Consider the following 17085-nt stretch of genomic DNA (forward strand, 5'->3'; position numbering starts at 1 on the left):
AGATGGGTTTTCAGGGTGCGCCTAAGGAAGAGGAGAGTAGGTGATAATCTGATGGGTTGGGGCAGGGAGTTCCAGAGGATGGGTGACACCCTGGAGAAGTCCTGGAGGCGGGCATGGGAGGAGGAGACCAGGGAACTAGAGAGAAGGAGGTCTTGTGAGGAGCGGAGTGTGCGTGCTGGGTGGTACTTGGATATTAGGTCAGTGATGTAGTTTGGGGCAGTATGGTGGACGGCTTTGTACGTCAGTGTTAGGATTTTGAATTTGATCTGTTGCGCAATCGGAAGCCAGTGGAGGGATTGGCAGAGGGGGGTGGCAGAGATTGAGCGATTGGAAAGGTGAATGAGTCTGGCAGCCGTATTCAGGATCGACTGAAGCGGGGATAGCCAGCGGCGAGGCAGGCCAGTGAGGAGGGAGTTGCAGTAGTCGAGTCGTGATATGATGAGGGAGTGGATGAGCTGTTTAGTGGTTTCTGGGGTTAGGAACGTGCGGATTTTGGTGATGTTGAAGAGGTGGAGTCTGCACGAGTTTGTTAAAGATTGGACTTGGGGCTGGAAGGATAGGTTGGAGTCCAGAATGACACCAAGTACTCTGGCCTGCGGGGCGGGTTTGATGGTGGCGTTGTTGGGTGTGATGGAGAAGTCAATGGGGGGTGGTGTCCGGGCTGGGGGGAAGACAAGAAACTCGGTTTTGGAGAGGTTCAGTTTAAGGAAGTGGAGCGACAATAATATGGACATTTATTGTATGACTGTCTCCCAGCACTAGTCATGGGACTGTTTGTTTATGTATTGATTTACATCACTCCTGGTGTTATTTCCTGTGGAGCTGTGGGTGCTCAGTAGCCAGTTTTATAGTTTCCTATATCGTGGCTGAGTGCGTAACACCTGAACTTTGTGACATACGTATGTCACAGCTGACAATGCATACTGTATTAGAACAAAAGCCATGAGGTCAAAGGAATGTCCTGCAGAGCTCAGAGACAGGGTATTGTAAGGTTCAGATCTGGGGAAGGCTACAAACAAATTTGGTTCCCAAGAGCACAGTGGTCTCCATAATTCTCAAATGGAAGATGTTTGGCACAACCAGGACTCTTCCAAAAGTTGGTTGGTCAGCCAATCTAAGCAATTGGGGGAGAAGGGCTAAAGGAAGAGTGGTGACCAAGAAGTGGCTAGATGGAAGCTTTTTTGCAAACTCAAAGCGGGTTTTCACTGTTTTGCACTGAGGAAAGGCTTCTGTCTAGCCACTCTGCCACAAGGCCCAGATCGATGAAGGGCTGCAGTGATGGTTGTCCTTCTGGAAATTTGTCCCATCTCCACACAGGATCCCTGGAGCTCAGTCAGAAAGATCTTCGGGTTCTTGGTCACCTCTCTTACTAAGGCCCTTCTCTGCCGATTGCTCAGCTGGTTGGGCAACCAGCTTTTGAAAGAGTCCTGGTTGTGCAAAACTTCATCTATTTGAGAATTTTTGGAGGCAGTTGTGCTCTTGTGAACCATCCATGCAGCACAACAAATTTTGTAGCCTTCCCCAGCTCTGTGCCTTGCAGTAAACCTCACTCTGAGCTCTGCAGGCAATTCCTTCGATCGCATGGCTTTTGTTCTAATACAGTATGCATTGACCACTGTGAGGCCTTTAATAGAGAGGTGTGTGCCTTTCCAATCATGTACAATCATTTTAATTTTCCATAGGTGGACTCCAATGAAAGTGCAGAAAACTCTCAGCAACTATCAAGAGAAACAGGAGGCACCTGAGCTAAATTTCATGTGTTGTTGCAAAGGGTCAGAATACTTATGCCAATGTGATCATTCAGTTTTTCATTTTTCAAAAATTTGCAAACATTTCTAAAATTCTGTTTTGCTTTGCCATTATGGGGTTCCGAGTGTAAATTAAGGAGAAACAAATTAATTTTACCAATTGAAGTATCAGGCTGCAATATAACAAAATTGAAAGAAAAAGTGAATGGGGTTTGAATACTTTCTGAATGAAGAATTTTTTTTGTTTATTCTTTTGTATCTTTTTTTAAGGAAAGGCGAGAGGCTCAATTATTGTGTTTTATTTTATGTCAAATTCACTTAAAAATGTTAAAACCTTTGTATTTATTTATGGTATTATTATTATTACTACCTATTTTTCAGGAGAAAGGTGTATTACCATGATCTTTAAATATTTGTATGTTTTTTTAATAAAAAGAGTATGTGAGACTAGAAATTTAAAAATCCTGTAATTATGTTCTATTGTGGAATTTTTTCTTATTCCGTTTTCCAGGAACAAAACACATTTTTAGTGTCTTTGAATATTCCTAAAAATAAAGAATGTGTGAGTTCAACCAGACTCAGGTCACACAAATTAAACTGCTTGGATTTCGAGGCCTTTATAAATTCAGGATTCTGCTGTTCATAGTGTTCTTTCTAACATACATAATGATACTAAGTGGGAACTGTTTAATAATAACTTTAGTGGCAACTGTTGACCACCTAAAAATTCCAATGTTTTTCCTTCTCAAGCACTTGGCTACATCTGATGTCCTAATGACCACGTGTGTGATCCCAATGACTCTGGAGGTCATTATCAAAGATGAAGGAGAAGTATCACTGGCTGGCTGCATTACTCAACTTTATTTTTTTGGTATTTGTAGCTATTCACAAAGTTTTCTTATTGCGGTCATGTCCTACGATCGGTATTTGGCTATCTGCAATCCCTTACGCTATTCATCCCTTATGAACTCCCATGTTTTTTCCCAGTTGATCATCGTGTTATGTTTCTTGGTCATTATTTTAGTGTCAAGTGAAATAGTTGTGGTATTTCAATTTAATTATTGTGGTCTAGATTCTATAGATCACTATTTCTGTGATTTTGGACCACTGGTTGAATTGTCCACCTCTGACACTTCTGCTTTGATGCTTCAAGACTTTTTTGTTTCCATTGTTACAATATTTTTACCATTTGCTTTTATTATTATAACTTACATTTGTATTTCAGTCACTATTCTGAAGGTATCTTCAACTTCTGGGCGAAGGAAAGCCTTCTCCACTTGTAGTTCACATTTGGCCATGGTTTGTGCTTATTATGGAACATTGATCATTGTTTATGTGGCACCATATGATAACAGTTCAACCAGCTTGAACAAATATAGGTCTCTCCTGTACATGGTGGTGTCTCCATTGATGAATCCAATCATATATAGCCTGAGAAACCATGAGATCAAGAGAGCTCTGCAAAAAATGATTTCTACTTTTAGGACTTTTTTTATGTAATAAAGAAATTGTATATGTAAGGAACAGACACAGAAATAAAAATACTATAAGGTCACCCTTCTGGAATGATGGTAGAACACATGTGGGTAATAAAGACTGCCTGACACATATTCATGCTTTGACTTGGAAAAGTTTTGGAGGTCCATACTACAGGCCAACTATAACTGGCTGCCAAGTCTACTGAGGAGTCAGATCTATAGTTATGTTTGAATAAATCATTTTATACTGTACATGTATTGCAGACTAGATGTGTGTTTTCAATTAGTAGATATTTTTGTTATAATTATAGAATTAACCAAATATAATTTTCAGCGCAACTTTCCTTCTATCCCCTCTGTTCCAAACTCTTTCAATATTCCCATCCTAGCCTGTGGTCCATGAACAGACATCTCTAGGTACATTGTTTTGACTTGAAGGTCTATGTCCTGCCTTCAATATATTTCCTGCATCTTACATTCTTTCTTGTAGGTACTAAAACACCGAATAGCTTTACCTGGGGGAGGAGAGATTTTGTGGTTAATTTACTAAAGGGAAATCAACTGCTCACAGGAGTTGAAACTGTCCAAGGGAGGGTGTCAGGGCTCCAGGGTATGACCAGAGGTATGTGAATGACGCAGGGAAATGCAGGCTTCAGATAAGTTATAAACAATATAATTTATTCAAGACTAACAATACAAACATAAACGCAGTGCAATACTAAAACATAACACAGTGCAAACGAACCAAACCACCCACAGATAATACATACAATGCAATGCGTCATCAGGCAGGTCGGGTCAATAACAAACGGGCAGGTAGGAACAGGAGGAGCAGGCAGAGAGTAGTCAGGTCACGAGCAGGGTACAGCAACTAACAGGCAGGTAGGTACAGGGGGTCAGGCAGAGAATGGTCGGGGTCACAAGCCAGGGATCAGAACAGGAGAAGTCAGCAGAGGTCAGAATCAAGCCGGGTCAGCAACAAGACAGGAACAGGAACAGGATGCAGGAACAAGATACAGGGCCCAGGAAAAACACACACCAAGGCAGAGTCTGCAGGTCTGGCCATCCCTTAAATACACCAGTATAATCAGTTCCAGGTGTTTAGCTGGCTGCAAGGTTGAGTCTCTGATTGCTGGGAGCACCCGCTGGCCAGCCCTGGTACTGCAGCTCATAAGGCAGGTGAGTCCCACCATTGCTGGCCAGTCCATTCCTGACAGAGGGATTTTAGAGAATGGGATGAAACTCTGCTGGCTTCTATCATCCAATCATGTGCAAGAGTCTTGCACCACGCAACTTCTCTTACAAACTAAAAATGGCTTGTTTTCCTTGAGTGAATAAACACCATGGTCTCCAAAGTTTTAGACTTTAGTAAACCCCATTATGGCTCCAAGAAAGATATGATGTGTGTAGTGTTACCCCCGTAGGAGCCTCTTGTATCTTGCCTAGGCTTCCCCTAGATCTTCTCCCGCAGCCAAGCACACCACTTTTCCTATAGCCAGGTGCACACAACTTTTGCTCGTTACTCCAATGATCAGTCTAGGGGTTGTCTTTTTTTGTGGTTTTATTTTGCTTTGGAACTGGGATGGGGAAGGGATATGGGTACTCTTAAGCAAATTATTCACAGTTGAGGACAGCTTTCTTAAAGTGGAACTGTGTAGCAGACTGTACAAGAATGGAACAAAGTCCCTCTGTAGATATGCAAACTTAGTGAACAGTTTCTCTTCTGGATACCAGTGGGATACCATCTACAGTGGGGCAAAAAAGTATTTAGTCAGCCACCAATTGTGCAAGTTCTCCCACTTACAAAGATGAGAGAGGCCTGTAATTGGCATCATAGGTAGACCTCAACTATGAGAGACAAAATGAGAAAACAAATCCAGACAATCACATTGGCTGATTTGGAAAGAATTTATTTGCAAATTATGGTGGAAAATAAGTATTTGGTCACCTACAAACAAGCAAGATTTCTGGCTCTCACAGACCTGTACCTTCTTCTTTAAGAGGCTCCTCTGTCCTGCACTCATTACCTGTATCAATGGCACCTGTTTGAACTTGTTATCAGTATAAAAGACACCTGTCCACAACCTCAAACAGTCACACTCCAAACTCCACTATGATGAAGACCAAAGAGCTGTCGAAGGACACCAGAAACAAAATTGTAGACCTGCACAAGGCTGGGAAGACTGAATCTGCAATAGGCAAGCAGCTTGGTGTGAACAAATCAACTGTGGGAGCAATAATTAGAAAATGGAAGACATACAAGACCACTGATAATCTCCCTCGATCTGGGGCTCCACGCAAGATCTCACCCCGTGGGGTCAAAATGATCACAAGAACGGTGAGCAAAAATCACAGGACCACACAGGGGACCTAGTGAATGACCTGCAGAGAGCTGGGACCCACGTAACAAAGGCTACCACCAGTAACACACTATGCCGCCAGGGACTCAGATCTTGCAGTGCCAGACGTGTCCCCCTGCTTAAGCCAGTACATGTCCGGGCCCATCTGAAGTTTGCTAGAGAGCATTTGGATGATCCAGAATAGGATTGGGAGAATGTCATATGCTCAGATGAAACCAAAATAGAACTGTTTGGTAGAAACACAACTTGTCGTGTTTGGAGGAGAGAGAATGCTGAGTTGCATCCAAAGAACACCATACCTACTGTGAAGCATGGGGGTGGCAACATCATGCTTTGGGGCTATTTCTCCACAAAGGGACCAGGACGAATGATCCATGTACAGGACAGAATGAATAGGGCCATGTATCGTGAGATTTTGAGTGCAAACCTCCTTCCATCAGCAAGGGTATTGAAGATGAAACGTGGCTGGGTCTTCCAACATGACAATGATCCCAAACGAAAGAGTGGCTCCGTAAGAAGCATTTCAAGATCCTGGAATGGCCTAGCCAGTCTCCAGATCTCAACCCCATAGAAAACCTTTGGAGGGAGTTGAAAGTCCTTGTTGCCCAGCGACAGCCCCAAAACATCATTGCTCTAGAGGAGATCTGCATGGAGGAATGGGCCAACATACCAGCAACAGTGTGTGCCAACCTTGTGAAGACTTGCAGGAAACGTCTGACCTCTGTCATTGCCAACAAAGGATATATAACAAAGTATTGAGATGAACTTTTGATATTGGCCAAATACTTATTTTCCACCATAATTTGCAAATAAATTCTTTCCATATCAGCCAATGTGATTGGATTTTTTTTCTCATTTTGTCTCTCATAGTTGAGGTCTACCTATGATGCCAATTACAGGCCTCTCTCATCTTTGTAAGTGGGAGAACTTGCACAATTGGTGGATGACTAAATACTTTTTTGCCCCACTGTAGCTTACACCCCTCAGCTGACTATATGGGTATTAAGGGGGGATAAACAGCAGAAGTCCCAGCACCATATAGAACAGTCCGTACTCACAAGGTCCTTGCTGCAGGTTAACTTCCTTCGTAATGTCAGACAGAATCTGTAGACATCACCCTCAGTCAGCTCTCAGAAACACCCTGGGTTTAAGCATTCTGGCCCTCCTGAGCCCACCTGAGGTCTCCTGGCAGCATGAGACATGGAGATAGCTGCCTCCCCTGGCTGTAACTCCCTTTTCTAAGGAAGAAGAACCCAGATGACATATGCTCACTGAATATAAATACTAGCACCCAGCATTCTCAGGGCCACCTCTCCCTGTAATTGGCTGGAACTGCATCCATTTTCATGCTGCTGATCTGCATTGGTCATTCCTGTTCACCAAGAATCTTTCAAGGTCACCTGGATACAGAGGAGCCAATCACAGCAGCAGAAGCACTGTGAGCCACACAGGATCTCTCATTTAGCAATTGTAGCTTTATGTTAAGCAGAAAAGCTGCTATGTTTTTCCTATCAGTCTCCTGTTAAGCTTGTGACCACACTATACAAAACTAGACAAAATACACCCTAGAAACCTACCTACCTACCTACATATATCACTGATAAATTATTTAAGAATTTAGAACATCTAAGAACATCTACTGCCATTGATGTTCTTAGATCAGAACATATATTGCAATAGATAAATCAAAATGCATCTGGTTCAGCAGGGACTGGCTGAATTTTGATCCATGTATGGGCAGGCTGGTTGTACACAAGTAGATCTATCAATTGACTTACATACAACCAGCCTGCTGGGTATTTCCCAAATGATCAGTACCTATAGTCAGCAATATTGATCATTGTATTCCCGATGGTGGGTAAGTCACCCCGGTGTCAGAATACAATTCCACAGCAGGAGGAATTTCCTCATGCACATCAACATGTTGGTTGAAAGAAAAAAAGTGTATAATGTATGGGCTGCCTTACATGCGTTTCTTGCATCATATGCACTTAAAATAGAACTATGACCTCCCCATTCAAAAGAAATGTGTCAAAACAATTAATTATAAGGCCCCATGTACATGGGACAGTTCTGAACAATGGAAACTGACTGCTGGAAAACATAGGTAAAAAAAGTCTGTTTAGCCACGTTTGCATAATGCGTTTATGTGCGTTTGAGTTTAGAAGCATTTTTAAAGATAAGCACAGGAGAAGCTCCCAAATGCCCAGAATGCACTTAAAAGTGGTAAATTATTAACTATTTCAGACTGTTTCAGAGAAATACAGAGAGTAGATGCAGAGATGGCATTATGTGTTGACATTAGCTAGGTGTGAGTTGCTCATTAACATTTCTTTTGTTTCCAAGGATGGGAAAGGTGTCTGGTGGAGGGAGTCATTAAGGCCACCTGGCAGGGGGTCTTCATGATAAATTTGAGGTGTGAATGCTCATTAACATATCTTGTGTTTCCAAGGGTGGGAGAGGTCTGAGGTGTGAATTGGTCATTACAATGTGTGACAAGCTTGGTAGGAACATCCTGTGTTCAGTGTTTTGTCCATCTGAGCACATTGAAAATGCTTTGCATGCATTTTTTCATGATAAAAAAGGTTCTGGACAGCATCGGGAACTAAAAGAGTAAAAAAAAAATTCAAACGCTTATAATCGCGATTTGCCGCGTTTACTAGCATTTACAAGCGTTTCGCATTTGAAACGCTGATAAAATCGACGTCTGAACGCAAGTTTGTTGTGTTAAAAAAAATGACTGTAAACTCAACTGCCTGTAAACAACTGTAAACAACGATTTGTACATGGACACACAGGAACACATTAGGGAGAGTTCAGGGGCTGCTGAAAAAAAATGCTGAACAGCTCCAAAAGTGAGTTTATCAGCTTCAGTGTACATGGGCCCTAAGTATATAGCTTCCTACGATGGTGTGGGAATGATGCTGCACTGCAACTGTGTTCAGAGCACAGTTGCCACATTTGTGTAGGCTATGCATGATTGCACTATAGTCAGATAAGAAGATGTTGCTGGGGCCATGGCTATCAGCACTGTCACTAATGCTTCACAAGCCTGTAGCTTGTTAATCAGCACCTGGCCACACCTAATCCTGCCCACTGTTTCCTGGATTAGCAATGCTGCTTTTGTGATCTGCAGTGCCTGGGAGAGTTAAGATGTGAAGCACAAATGATGGGGGACTTGGCCCAGCCAGTACTTTATGAGGCTTTTGCATCACATAATACTCCTTACTCTTTTTTAACTTTTAACCCGTCCCCATCACTTTGGTTTGGTAGCCGAGGTTTCTGTATTAAGAGTGCAAGTATAGACCCTGTTAAAAGATTGCTGGGTCTCAGGTTGGGGCTGGGGCTGGGTGGGAAAGAGTTAAAGAGACCCTGTTACCACCATCTGCCCTAACAATTAAATACATCATCGCTTCTCTGCCTTTTGGCTAAGATCAAGTGTAGTATCTGTTCTTATCAGTGTCCAGTGGGGGTGCTCCCGGCCATTCTAGCTTTGCGGGGATGTCTGTTGTATAGTACCCTCACTGTTATGATGGGGGCCTGGAAGGCTAGTACCGGGGGGACAGAAACCGGGATGCCCACACGTAGCTGGGGTCCTGGGAGTAATTCCCCCAAGGAGACCGGAAGGACCCAGTGCCTCCTGATTTGGACGGATCTACCTTGTCTGGCCAGGGGCTGGGAAGGCAGAAAGTCCGCAAACTCAGTGCCCCCTGAGTAGACACCCTCAGGGGTGCCACTAGTAACACCTGGGTGTGGGACCCCACTGTGTGAAGATGGCACAAGGTCACTGTTTTTACACTCTTTTTGCACAGCGCCCTCAGGACCAGGCCTTTTGGCTAGGACCAGGGCAATTTTTGCTACAGGCCTCAGGGCCTGGTCTGTGCACAATTTGGCACGGTACCACTTTTTTATTTTCTATTTATTCAATTTATTCACTCTTTGTCACTTTTTCTTGCTTTTGTGTGTGTTTTTCACAGGATGGAGGGTGTGGGTCCTCGGGCCTTCCCTGAAGTCTAGGGGGAGGATGTGTGGCCTTTTGGTTCCTTCCTCCCCTGATCCCTAGGGAGTTTTCTCTTCGGGAGAGCCTCCTGACCAAGTACTGGGTGTCCGGCTTCGGCTGGACACAAGGAACGGTGGTCCACCAGGCCTTTTGGCCAGGAGGACCAAATGGGAACCTTGTCCCTGTCAGGAGCTTCGTGCCCCGGGGAATCAGGGTAGTGGTCCATCCCCTTCGGGGGAAGGGCAAAAGCACACCCCTAAGTGCACTTTTTCGTGTGGTGTTCGCACTTGCACTTTTTTTGTGATCACTTATCACTTACGGGTTTTTCGTTCTGGTTTGCACGTTTGCGGACTTAAAAAAAAAAAATTAAATACATCAAAGAACCTCTATTAGGTGTACTCCCAAAACCACTGTCCGCCAATGCAATTTGTCCTAACCAAAGAAAACAAGACATAATGGCTCACTTTATACAGTTTTCTAAATCAAAATTTGTGACTCTTTTGCAAAAACAATTCTTAGCTGGAGATCCTGTCGGTAACTGCACTTCTTGTTGCAAGCTGACAATGATAAGGCACTGCCTGTTGGGCTCTCTTCTGTATTTGGCCTTTAAGCCTTTCAGGTCTGCAGATACTTTAGGTAAATCCTTTAGTCTGCCATTAAAGTTTAGCGACACACTTAATTGGACAACATAATAAACATTTGACTATATAGCGATCCCCCATCTCCAAGCCAAGTTGTATAAATGAAGTCTGCTAAATACTTGCTAACAGGGGCGGACTGACCATTCGTGCACTCGGGCACTGCCCGAGGGCCCGGGTCAGTAGGGGGCCCCATGAGATGCCCCTAGTATCTTTCATTGGCTTTTTCATAGGCTTTTTTGGGTGTGGGCGAAAACACAGGGGCCCCATGATCCCCTATTGCACAGGGGCCCCATGAGTTGTCAGTCCGCCCCTGCTTGCTAACCATAACACTTTTTTTCTGCCTTCACCTTACCTGCCTGCGGAGAAAAGCTGTGTTATGAGAATTCAAAAGCTGCCATTATTAACCTCCAATTTCGAAAACTGTCTACATCTGCTGCTTCCTTAGCAAACAAGTGACAATGAGAAGCTGTCCTATGTAGAAGCAGGAAAAATGCTTCTTCTACATGTGATTTCTTCCTTCCTGGTGAACAGGGGGCTGATCACGCAAAAGTTCAGGCATTTGAGGCATTTGTCTGGTACAGAAACAGTGTCAGAAAGATTGGCACACCGTGTAATATGCAGATATGCCATGAAGAGCTAGAAAAGGGGCTAAATACCCTCTCAACAACCAGAATAAGAAGGGTACTAATTGACGGGATCTGCTGGCTAGTGTGATTTCTGCCTCCTGCTGAACAGGGGGCTGATCACGCAAAAGTTCAGGCATTTGAGGCATTTGTCTGGTACAGGAACAGTGTCAGGAAGATTGGCACACAGTGTAATATGCAGATATGCTATGGGGAGCCAGAAAAGGGGCTAAATACCCTCTCAGCAACCAGAATAAGGAGGGTACTAATTGACGGGATCTGCTGGCTAGTGGGAGACACCCACTTGTGGACACCAAGACTACTCTGTTCAGTACTGGGAACCACAGTGCCACCAACAGGTGATCCAATTCCTGACACTCCTTACTATAAAGAGGTTAAAGTGAGTAAACACAACACCTTAGACAAATTCCTTTAATTATAGTATTCTGCTATCATTTTAAATCCATAAACAGAATCATTCCTGTTGACCTGTGACTCAAATGAACAGATCAACAAACAAATATTCCATCAAGATTAAACCACCAAAAATGTTCATTAGTTCTGTGAAATAGCTTTGAAAATTGTAGGTGAAAATTGTGCCACAATATCTTCCACACTTGTGCTCACTCCAGTACACTGCCATCTATACATGCACCAGGTTCTTGCCAGATGTGTCTGACCCCTGTAAATATGAGGTCTTCAGTGTATTCAATAGGCTAGAAACCAGAAATCAACTACAGAGGTGTGGGCTAGTTTTCCTTGAAAATTCACATCAATCTCAGCAAATATGTGAGAATTTGCCCAGCAACAGTTAGAAAGAAAAAGAGGCTCTCTAGTAAAAGTACTGTATAAAACCACTATTTTATAAAAAAAAAAAAAAAGAGGTATTCACAAAGAAAGAAAAAGTATCCAACAAATTCAATGGTGCTGTTGCTTCTCTGAGTGGGCTGAATGACATCAGAGGCTACTCCTGGCTGACATGTTTTATCACAAGGGATGCCATCAAGGGGCTGTCGATTAACCTCTGACTCTATATATTATATTATAGATAATGCATTATAAAGATTGTTCCATAACAAGCAAAGAAGAGATGAATCGTATTGGAAATAAACCAGCCGGGGACATCACTGACTAAGGCAGTCCGTACAGTCCTTTTTTTTTGTTCATCCAGAAGATAAATGAAAAGAACGACCTGATTCCCCCATCCACACATTCAAGGTGGATTGGGGAATCACTCCTGCTGATCCCCTGAGAGTGGGGAGACTTCCAAGACATCAGAATACACTGATCAATGCTTCCAGTTATAACTGGTTGGTTGTACAGAAGTCAATTGGCAGGCTTGGCTGGCCAGAACTCAGCCCCTCCAGCCAGGCCAGGCCTCATCCCATCCAACCAAGCCAAAATTAAAACCAGTTAACTATACCAGAACTCAAACCAATTAGCCAAGCGAGAACACATCCCAGCCAACCAGGTCAGACCTCAAACCAGTGAGCCAGGCCAGAACTCAAAACAGCCAGCCATACAGGACAGAATTCTGCCCAGCCTGTGAGACCAGAACTCAGCTCAGCCAGCCAGGCCAGAATTCAGTCCAGCCAGAACATAGCCCAGCTAGACAAGTCAGATTTCAGTCCAACCAGTTAGTATAGCTAGAATTCAGCCCAGCCAGCCGAGCCAGAAAGCAACTCAGCTAGCCAGGCCAAAACTGAAACCAGTTAACCAAGCCACAACTCAAACCAATCAGCCAGGCTAGAACACAGTCCAGCCAACCAATACAGAACTCAAACCAGTGAGCCAGGCCAGACCAGAACCAAAAACAGCCAACCAGACAGCCAAGCCAGAACTCAGTCCAGTCAGTCAGCCAGACCAGAATTCAGCCCAGCGAGACAAGACAGAACTCAGTCTAGCCAGTCAAACCAAAATTGAAACCAGTTAACAAGGCCGTAACTCAAACCAATCAGCCAAATCAGAACACAAAACAGCCAGCCAAGCCAGAACTCAGCCTAACCAGACAGGCCAAAACTGAAATCAGTGAGCCAGGACAGAACTTAAACCAGTGAGCCAGACCAGAACACAAAACAGACAGCCAGCCAGGCCAGAACTCAGTCCAGTCATGTCATAAAGCACTGCTCAAACTGTTGCCCCTATATAAATCCTGAGTAATAATAATAACAATGCAGCTTAGCCAGCCAGGCCAGAACTTCATCAAGACAGCCCAGTGAAAATACAGCCTAGCTAGCTAGCCAGTCTGGTCAGAACTCAGCCCAGCCAACCAGACCAGATTGCAGTGCAGCCAGCCAGGCCAGGACACATCCCAGCCAGCTAGCCAAGCTGAGATTCAAACCAGTCAACTAGGACAAAACGCAAACATAGTGCAGCCAACCAGGACAGAACTCAAACCAGTGCGCCAGGGCAGAACTCAGAACAGCCAACCAGAAAACCCAGAACTTAGCCCAGCCAGCCAGGTCAGAAATCTGCCAAGCTAGCCAGTTCAGATCCAAGCCAAATCTAGCATTATTGTAAATGAAATAAAGTCAAGTTTCTCACTGAAGCTAAACATGTAGGACACATCTATATTTTTACAGTGACGCTTTTATTATTATAACTTTCTAAGTTTTCTTCAAACATTCCTTACTTTGAGATTATGTTAGTATATCTCCTTAACAAAAAAATAGAATTGTACCCTGGTGATCTTTGATCACCTCCATGTTGTTCAGGTAGATCTCCAGTGTTGTTCATCCCTGCACTAGGCAACATTTCCTAGATAAACAATCTATGGTGTTTTTTACCATAGATGTGAATAGTAATAGCTTGTTATATTCTGTGCATTTGGAAACATGCATCATTTTTAATCTACGGAGTTGGTCTCAACTAGCTCCTACCACTTATACTTGATGTATCAACGCACTCTTACTAAAAAACTGTACTTACTAACCAGGGGTGGACTGACAACTCATGGGGCCTCCGGGCAATAGGGAATCATGGGGCCCCTGTGTCCTTGCCCAAACTCAAAAAAGCCTATGAAAAGGGTACCAGGGGCATCTCATGGGGCCCCTTACTGACCCCAGGCCCTTGGGCAGTACCCAAGTTTCCAAATGGTCAGTCCGCCCCTGTTACTAACTCTTAGCCACTAATCTGATTCAACCTTACCAGCAGCTTTGAATCTAATTGGGAGAACTCAAAGAATAACTACAGTAAAGACAATGCATTAACTAAATGAAGACAATGTGCAAACTCAAACTCTGCCTGAGACTTTCTTTCCTGCTTTTCTGTAGGTGACATCCTATTGTCAAGGACAATTCCTGGCCAGTTGGCTTACTGACAATGTTGCAGCTAATTCTGAGATTGGCCTGTAACAGAATGGGCTGTTACTGACAGGATCTTGGATGAAAATACTTTTCATTAAACTCACAAAATAATGATCTGCTTGATAAAACAGTTTACAGGGAACAAATGTTAATTATAAGTAAGAACAGGCATGTATTTCCTTCATTTGTATACTCAAGGGATATGGAGAGTATTATTTCCCCTGTCACTTCTATCACTATAAATAAGGGTAAAGATCAGGCAATTCTATAGTTTGATGGCACAGATTGCAGATTAATGCAACTAGGACTGAAAAATGTTTACTGCCATCCTCATCTGTTTTAGGAGAAACATATTGTACCGTAAGTAAAGTTTTTGGTATTGCTAAGGGACTCAACTTCTCATCTATTCCTCCTCTAGAATTGTATTTGTTATGTAACTCAAGAATTCTAAAAAAAATCTAGGGATCTGAATATAAACTACAGAGCACTAGCAGAATAATTTGATTACTAGTGGTTTAAGCTGGCCATAGATGATTTTGATCTTAGCTGGTCCAGCAGGGACCTGCCGAGATTTGAACCATCTATGGGCAGGCTGATTGTACCCAATTCAATCTACAACCTGGGTACAACCAGCCTGTTGAATTTTTCATAAGATTATTACCAATGACTCCTATGAATGAGCATATGCCAATAATGTGAATCAAGGTTACTATAGAGTTTCCACATGTAAAAGTGCAATAAATAAATAAATAAACAGCACCAGAAAATACAACTAATGTCCGATGTATCGATAAGTCCCATTCCAATAACAGTTGCTTAAAACCAAAAGACAGGTGAGCAGGTGCTGGTGCCATTAGTAACAGATAAACTGGTGATCACTTTCAGGTGCTCCAGGTGACCTCACATATGTTTGCACTGATCACAATGGATGGACCTTCTATTACTAGTGTCAGGGATGCGGGTGTGACCAGAAGTGTGTGGACTGACACAGGGAAACACAGGCTCCAGATATGGTAGAAATAAGACAATTTATTAAGACTAACAATACAAACAAACACAGTGCACCAAACCCCAAGCTAACACAAATACATACAACAAGGTGAAACAAACCCAAACCTAAACTGGTATAGATACCCAGGTACATACACATATAGAGCACAACGTAGTCAGGCAGGCCGGGTCGATAACTATCGGGCAGGTAGGTACAGGAGGAGCAGGTGGAGAGAATGGTCAGGGTCACAAGCCAAGGATAAAACAGGAGAAGTCAGCAGAGGTCAGGATCAGGCAGGGTCGGCAACAAGTCAGGCAGAAACAGGAACAGGAAAAGGAATGCAGGTTACAAGGTACAGGGGCCCATGGAAAAACACACACCAAGGCACAGACTGCAGGTCTGGCCATCCCTTAAATACACCTGCAATAAGCCCCAAGTGATGGCTAATTGCCGAAGTGAACCTTTGGTTGTTGAGAGCACCCGCTGGCCAGCCCTGGTACTGCAGCCCACAAGGCAGGTAAGTCCCACCACTATTGGCAAGTCCATTCCTGACAATTAGATAGGTCTTACTGTGCTTTTTTTGGTTGGACCCACTGCATGTCTTGTCACCAACTTGACCATTCACATGTACCAGGATGCGATTCTTTCCAATGCAATACACCGCCACTCAAAAAAGCCGTATCAGGGATTAGGTTTATTGCACAAAGCAGCTGACTTTATTAAAACATATAAAACCTAACAATTACACTGCACTCACATGTATATGTGCCTAAGGACCAGCACTAGGTACATACAGCGCTTATGGTTAAGATGTCCCATGACCAGAAGCTGGCTTGGGCTCCAGGGATGGAATGTGATGTATCAGCTGGCCGGGGAACACTGCCTCAACTAGTTTAGTCTGTAACTGAACATCTTCAGGAAGCTCTGTGTTTCCTTATCTTTGGTTTATTTTGTTTTTGCCTGCGGTGCAAACTTTTCATTGTTATATATTTCCAGTGACTATAACTACTGGGGATAAACACTGTGTTCTCATGGCAGGAATGGCTCCCCACCCTCCCCTTCTTGGAGAACACAATAACTCCACGGGAGGCATTCCCCCATTAGCATTGACTGTGTTGATGGGAGAATTGAGCTATCTTCTTTCCTGCAGGACAGAAAATAACATTGTCTATGGCCATCTTTAGTGTGACTATGATAAGCATCTAGCCTACAAAGCCTCCCAAAAACTTAGTTATTCCACATAATACTTCCAGCACAATATCTGCTCTGAAAACACCTTACTCCTATCCTGCCTTATAATCTTACAGCCAAGGCTTGTCCCAAGACTCTCTGCTCTCTGGAATTGAATTTTTCTATCCAGACAAGACTGAAGTATATCAAAAGCCATTTTTCCATTTTCAATAGAGTACAGAATGGTAAAACCACGGTCAGATTTTTATGCTGTCTCCCATTCAAGAAATTTTAATTCCTTTCTTATAGACACAACAGTACGTTAGAGAAAATATCTATATATTAAGGAAAACTTCTCTTAGTTGTCACCTGAACAAGTGTCCCCCAGTGGATGATTTCTCCTCTATTCCTGTTCTGGTGGCAACTCAACATTTTGAATTTTTCCATCAATTTTACTCACCAGGACAAATAGAAAGGGTGACCGTCCCAGTGTGGGCAAAGATCTGACGGGTGTTTCACCCCTCACTACTCTACCACTACAATAGTTGGGTATTACTTTTATCTTTAAGCCATACCCATGTGTATAACACCTGAAGTCTGGTCTAACATTATGTCACACATTGAAAAACATTTATATCAGATATGTTTACCAGTGTTATCAACAGTAAAAAAAATGTCATGTTTATTTTTTTCCTCTGGTTTAAATTTAAAACTTTTTTTGTTATTTTCAAAGTCAGTATTTTATTAGTTTAAAACTATAATTATTTAT

The 17085-nt window shown here is 43.1% G+C and overlaps 1 protein-coding gene and 1 pseudogene across 1 annotated transcript; both read left to right on the forward strand.

Moving 5' to 3' along the window:
* The first annotated feature begins 2306 nt into the window (after window positions 1-2306).
* On the forward strand, window positions 2307-3248 carry LOC149452525 (olfactory receptor 5P81-like). The gene has a single exon (XM_089689252.1). It carries the CDS (start codon window positions 2307-2309, stop codon window positions 3246-3248), a length of 942 nt encoding a protein of 313 aa, XP_089545378.1.
* Window positions 3249-8994: 5746 nt separating this feature from the next.
* Window positions 8995-9110, forward strand: LOC149452526 (U2 spliceosomal RNA; annotated as a pseudogene).
* The last annotated feature ends 7975 nt before the right edge of the window (window positions 9111-17085 follow it).

This window comes from Staurois parvus, unplaced genomic scaffold, assembly GCF_062004578.1.
Source record: "Staurois parvus isolate SC_StPar_1 unplaced genomic scaffold, SC_StPar_1.0 ptg000470l, whole genome shotgun sequence".
Classification (NCBI taxonomy): Eukaryota; Metazoa; Chordata; class Amphibia; order Anura; family Ranidae; genus Staurois; species Staurois parvus.

Bases quoted from the DNA above. Each gene is read 5' to 3' on its own strand.
- LOC149452525 (XM_089689252.1), top strand. From the start codon at position 2,307: ATGTGTGAGTTCAACCAGACTCAGGTCACACAAATTAAACTGCTTGGA.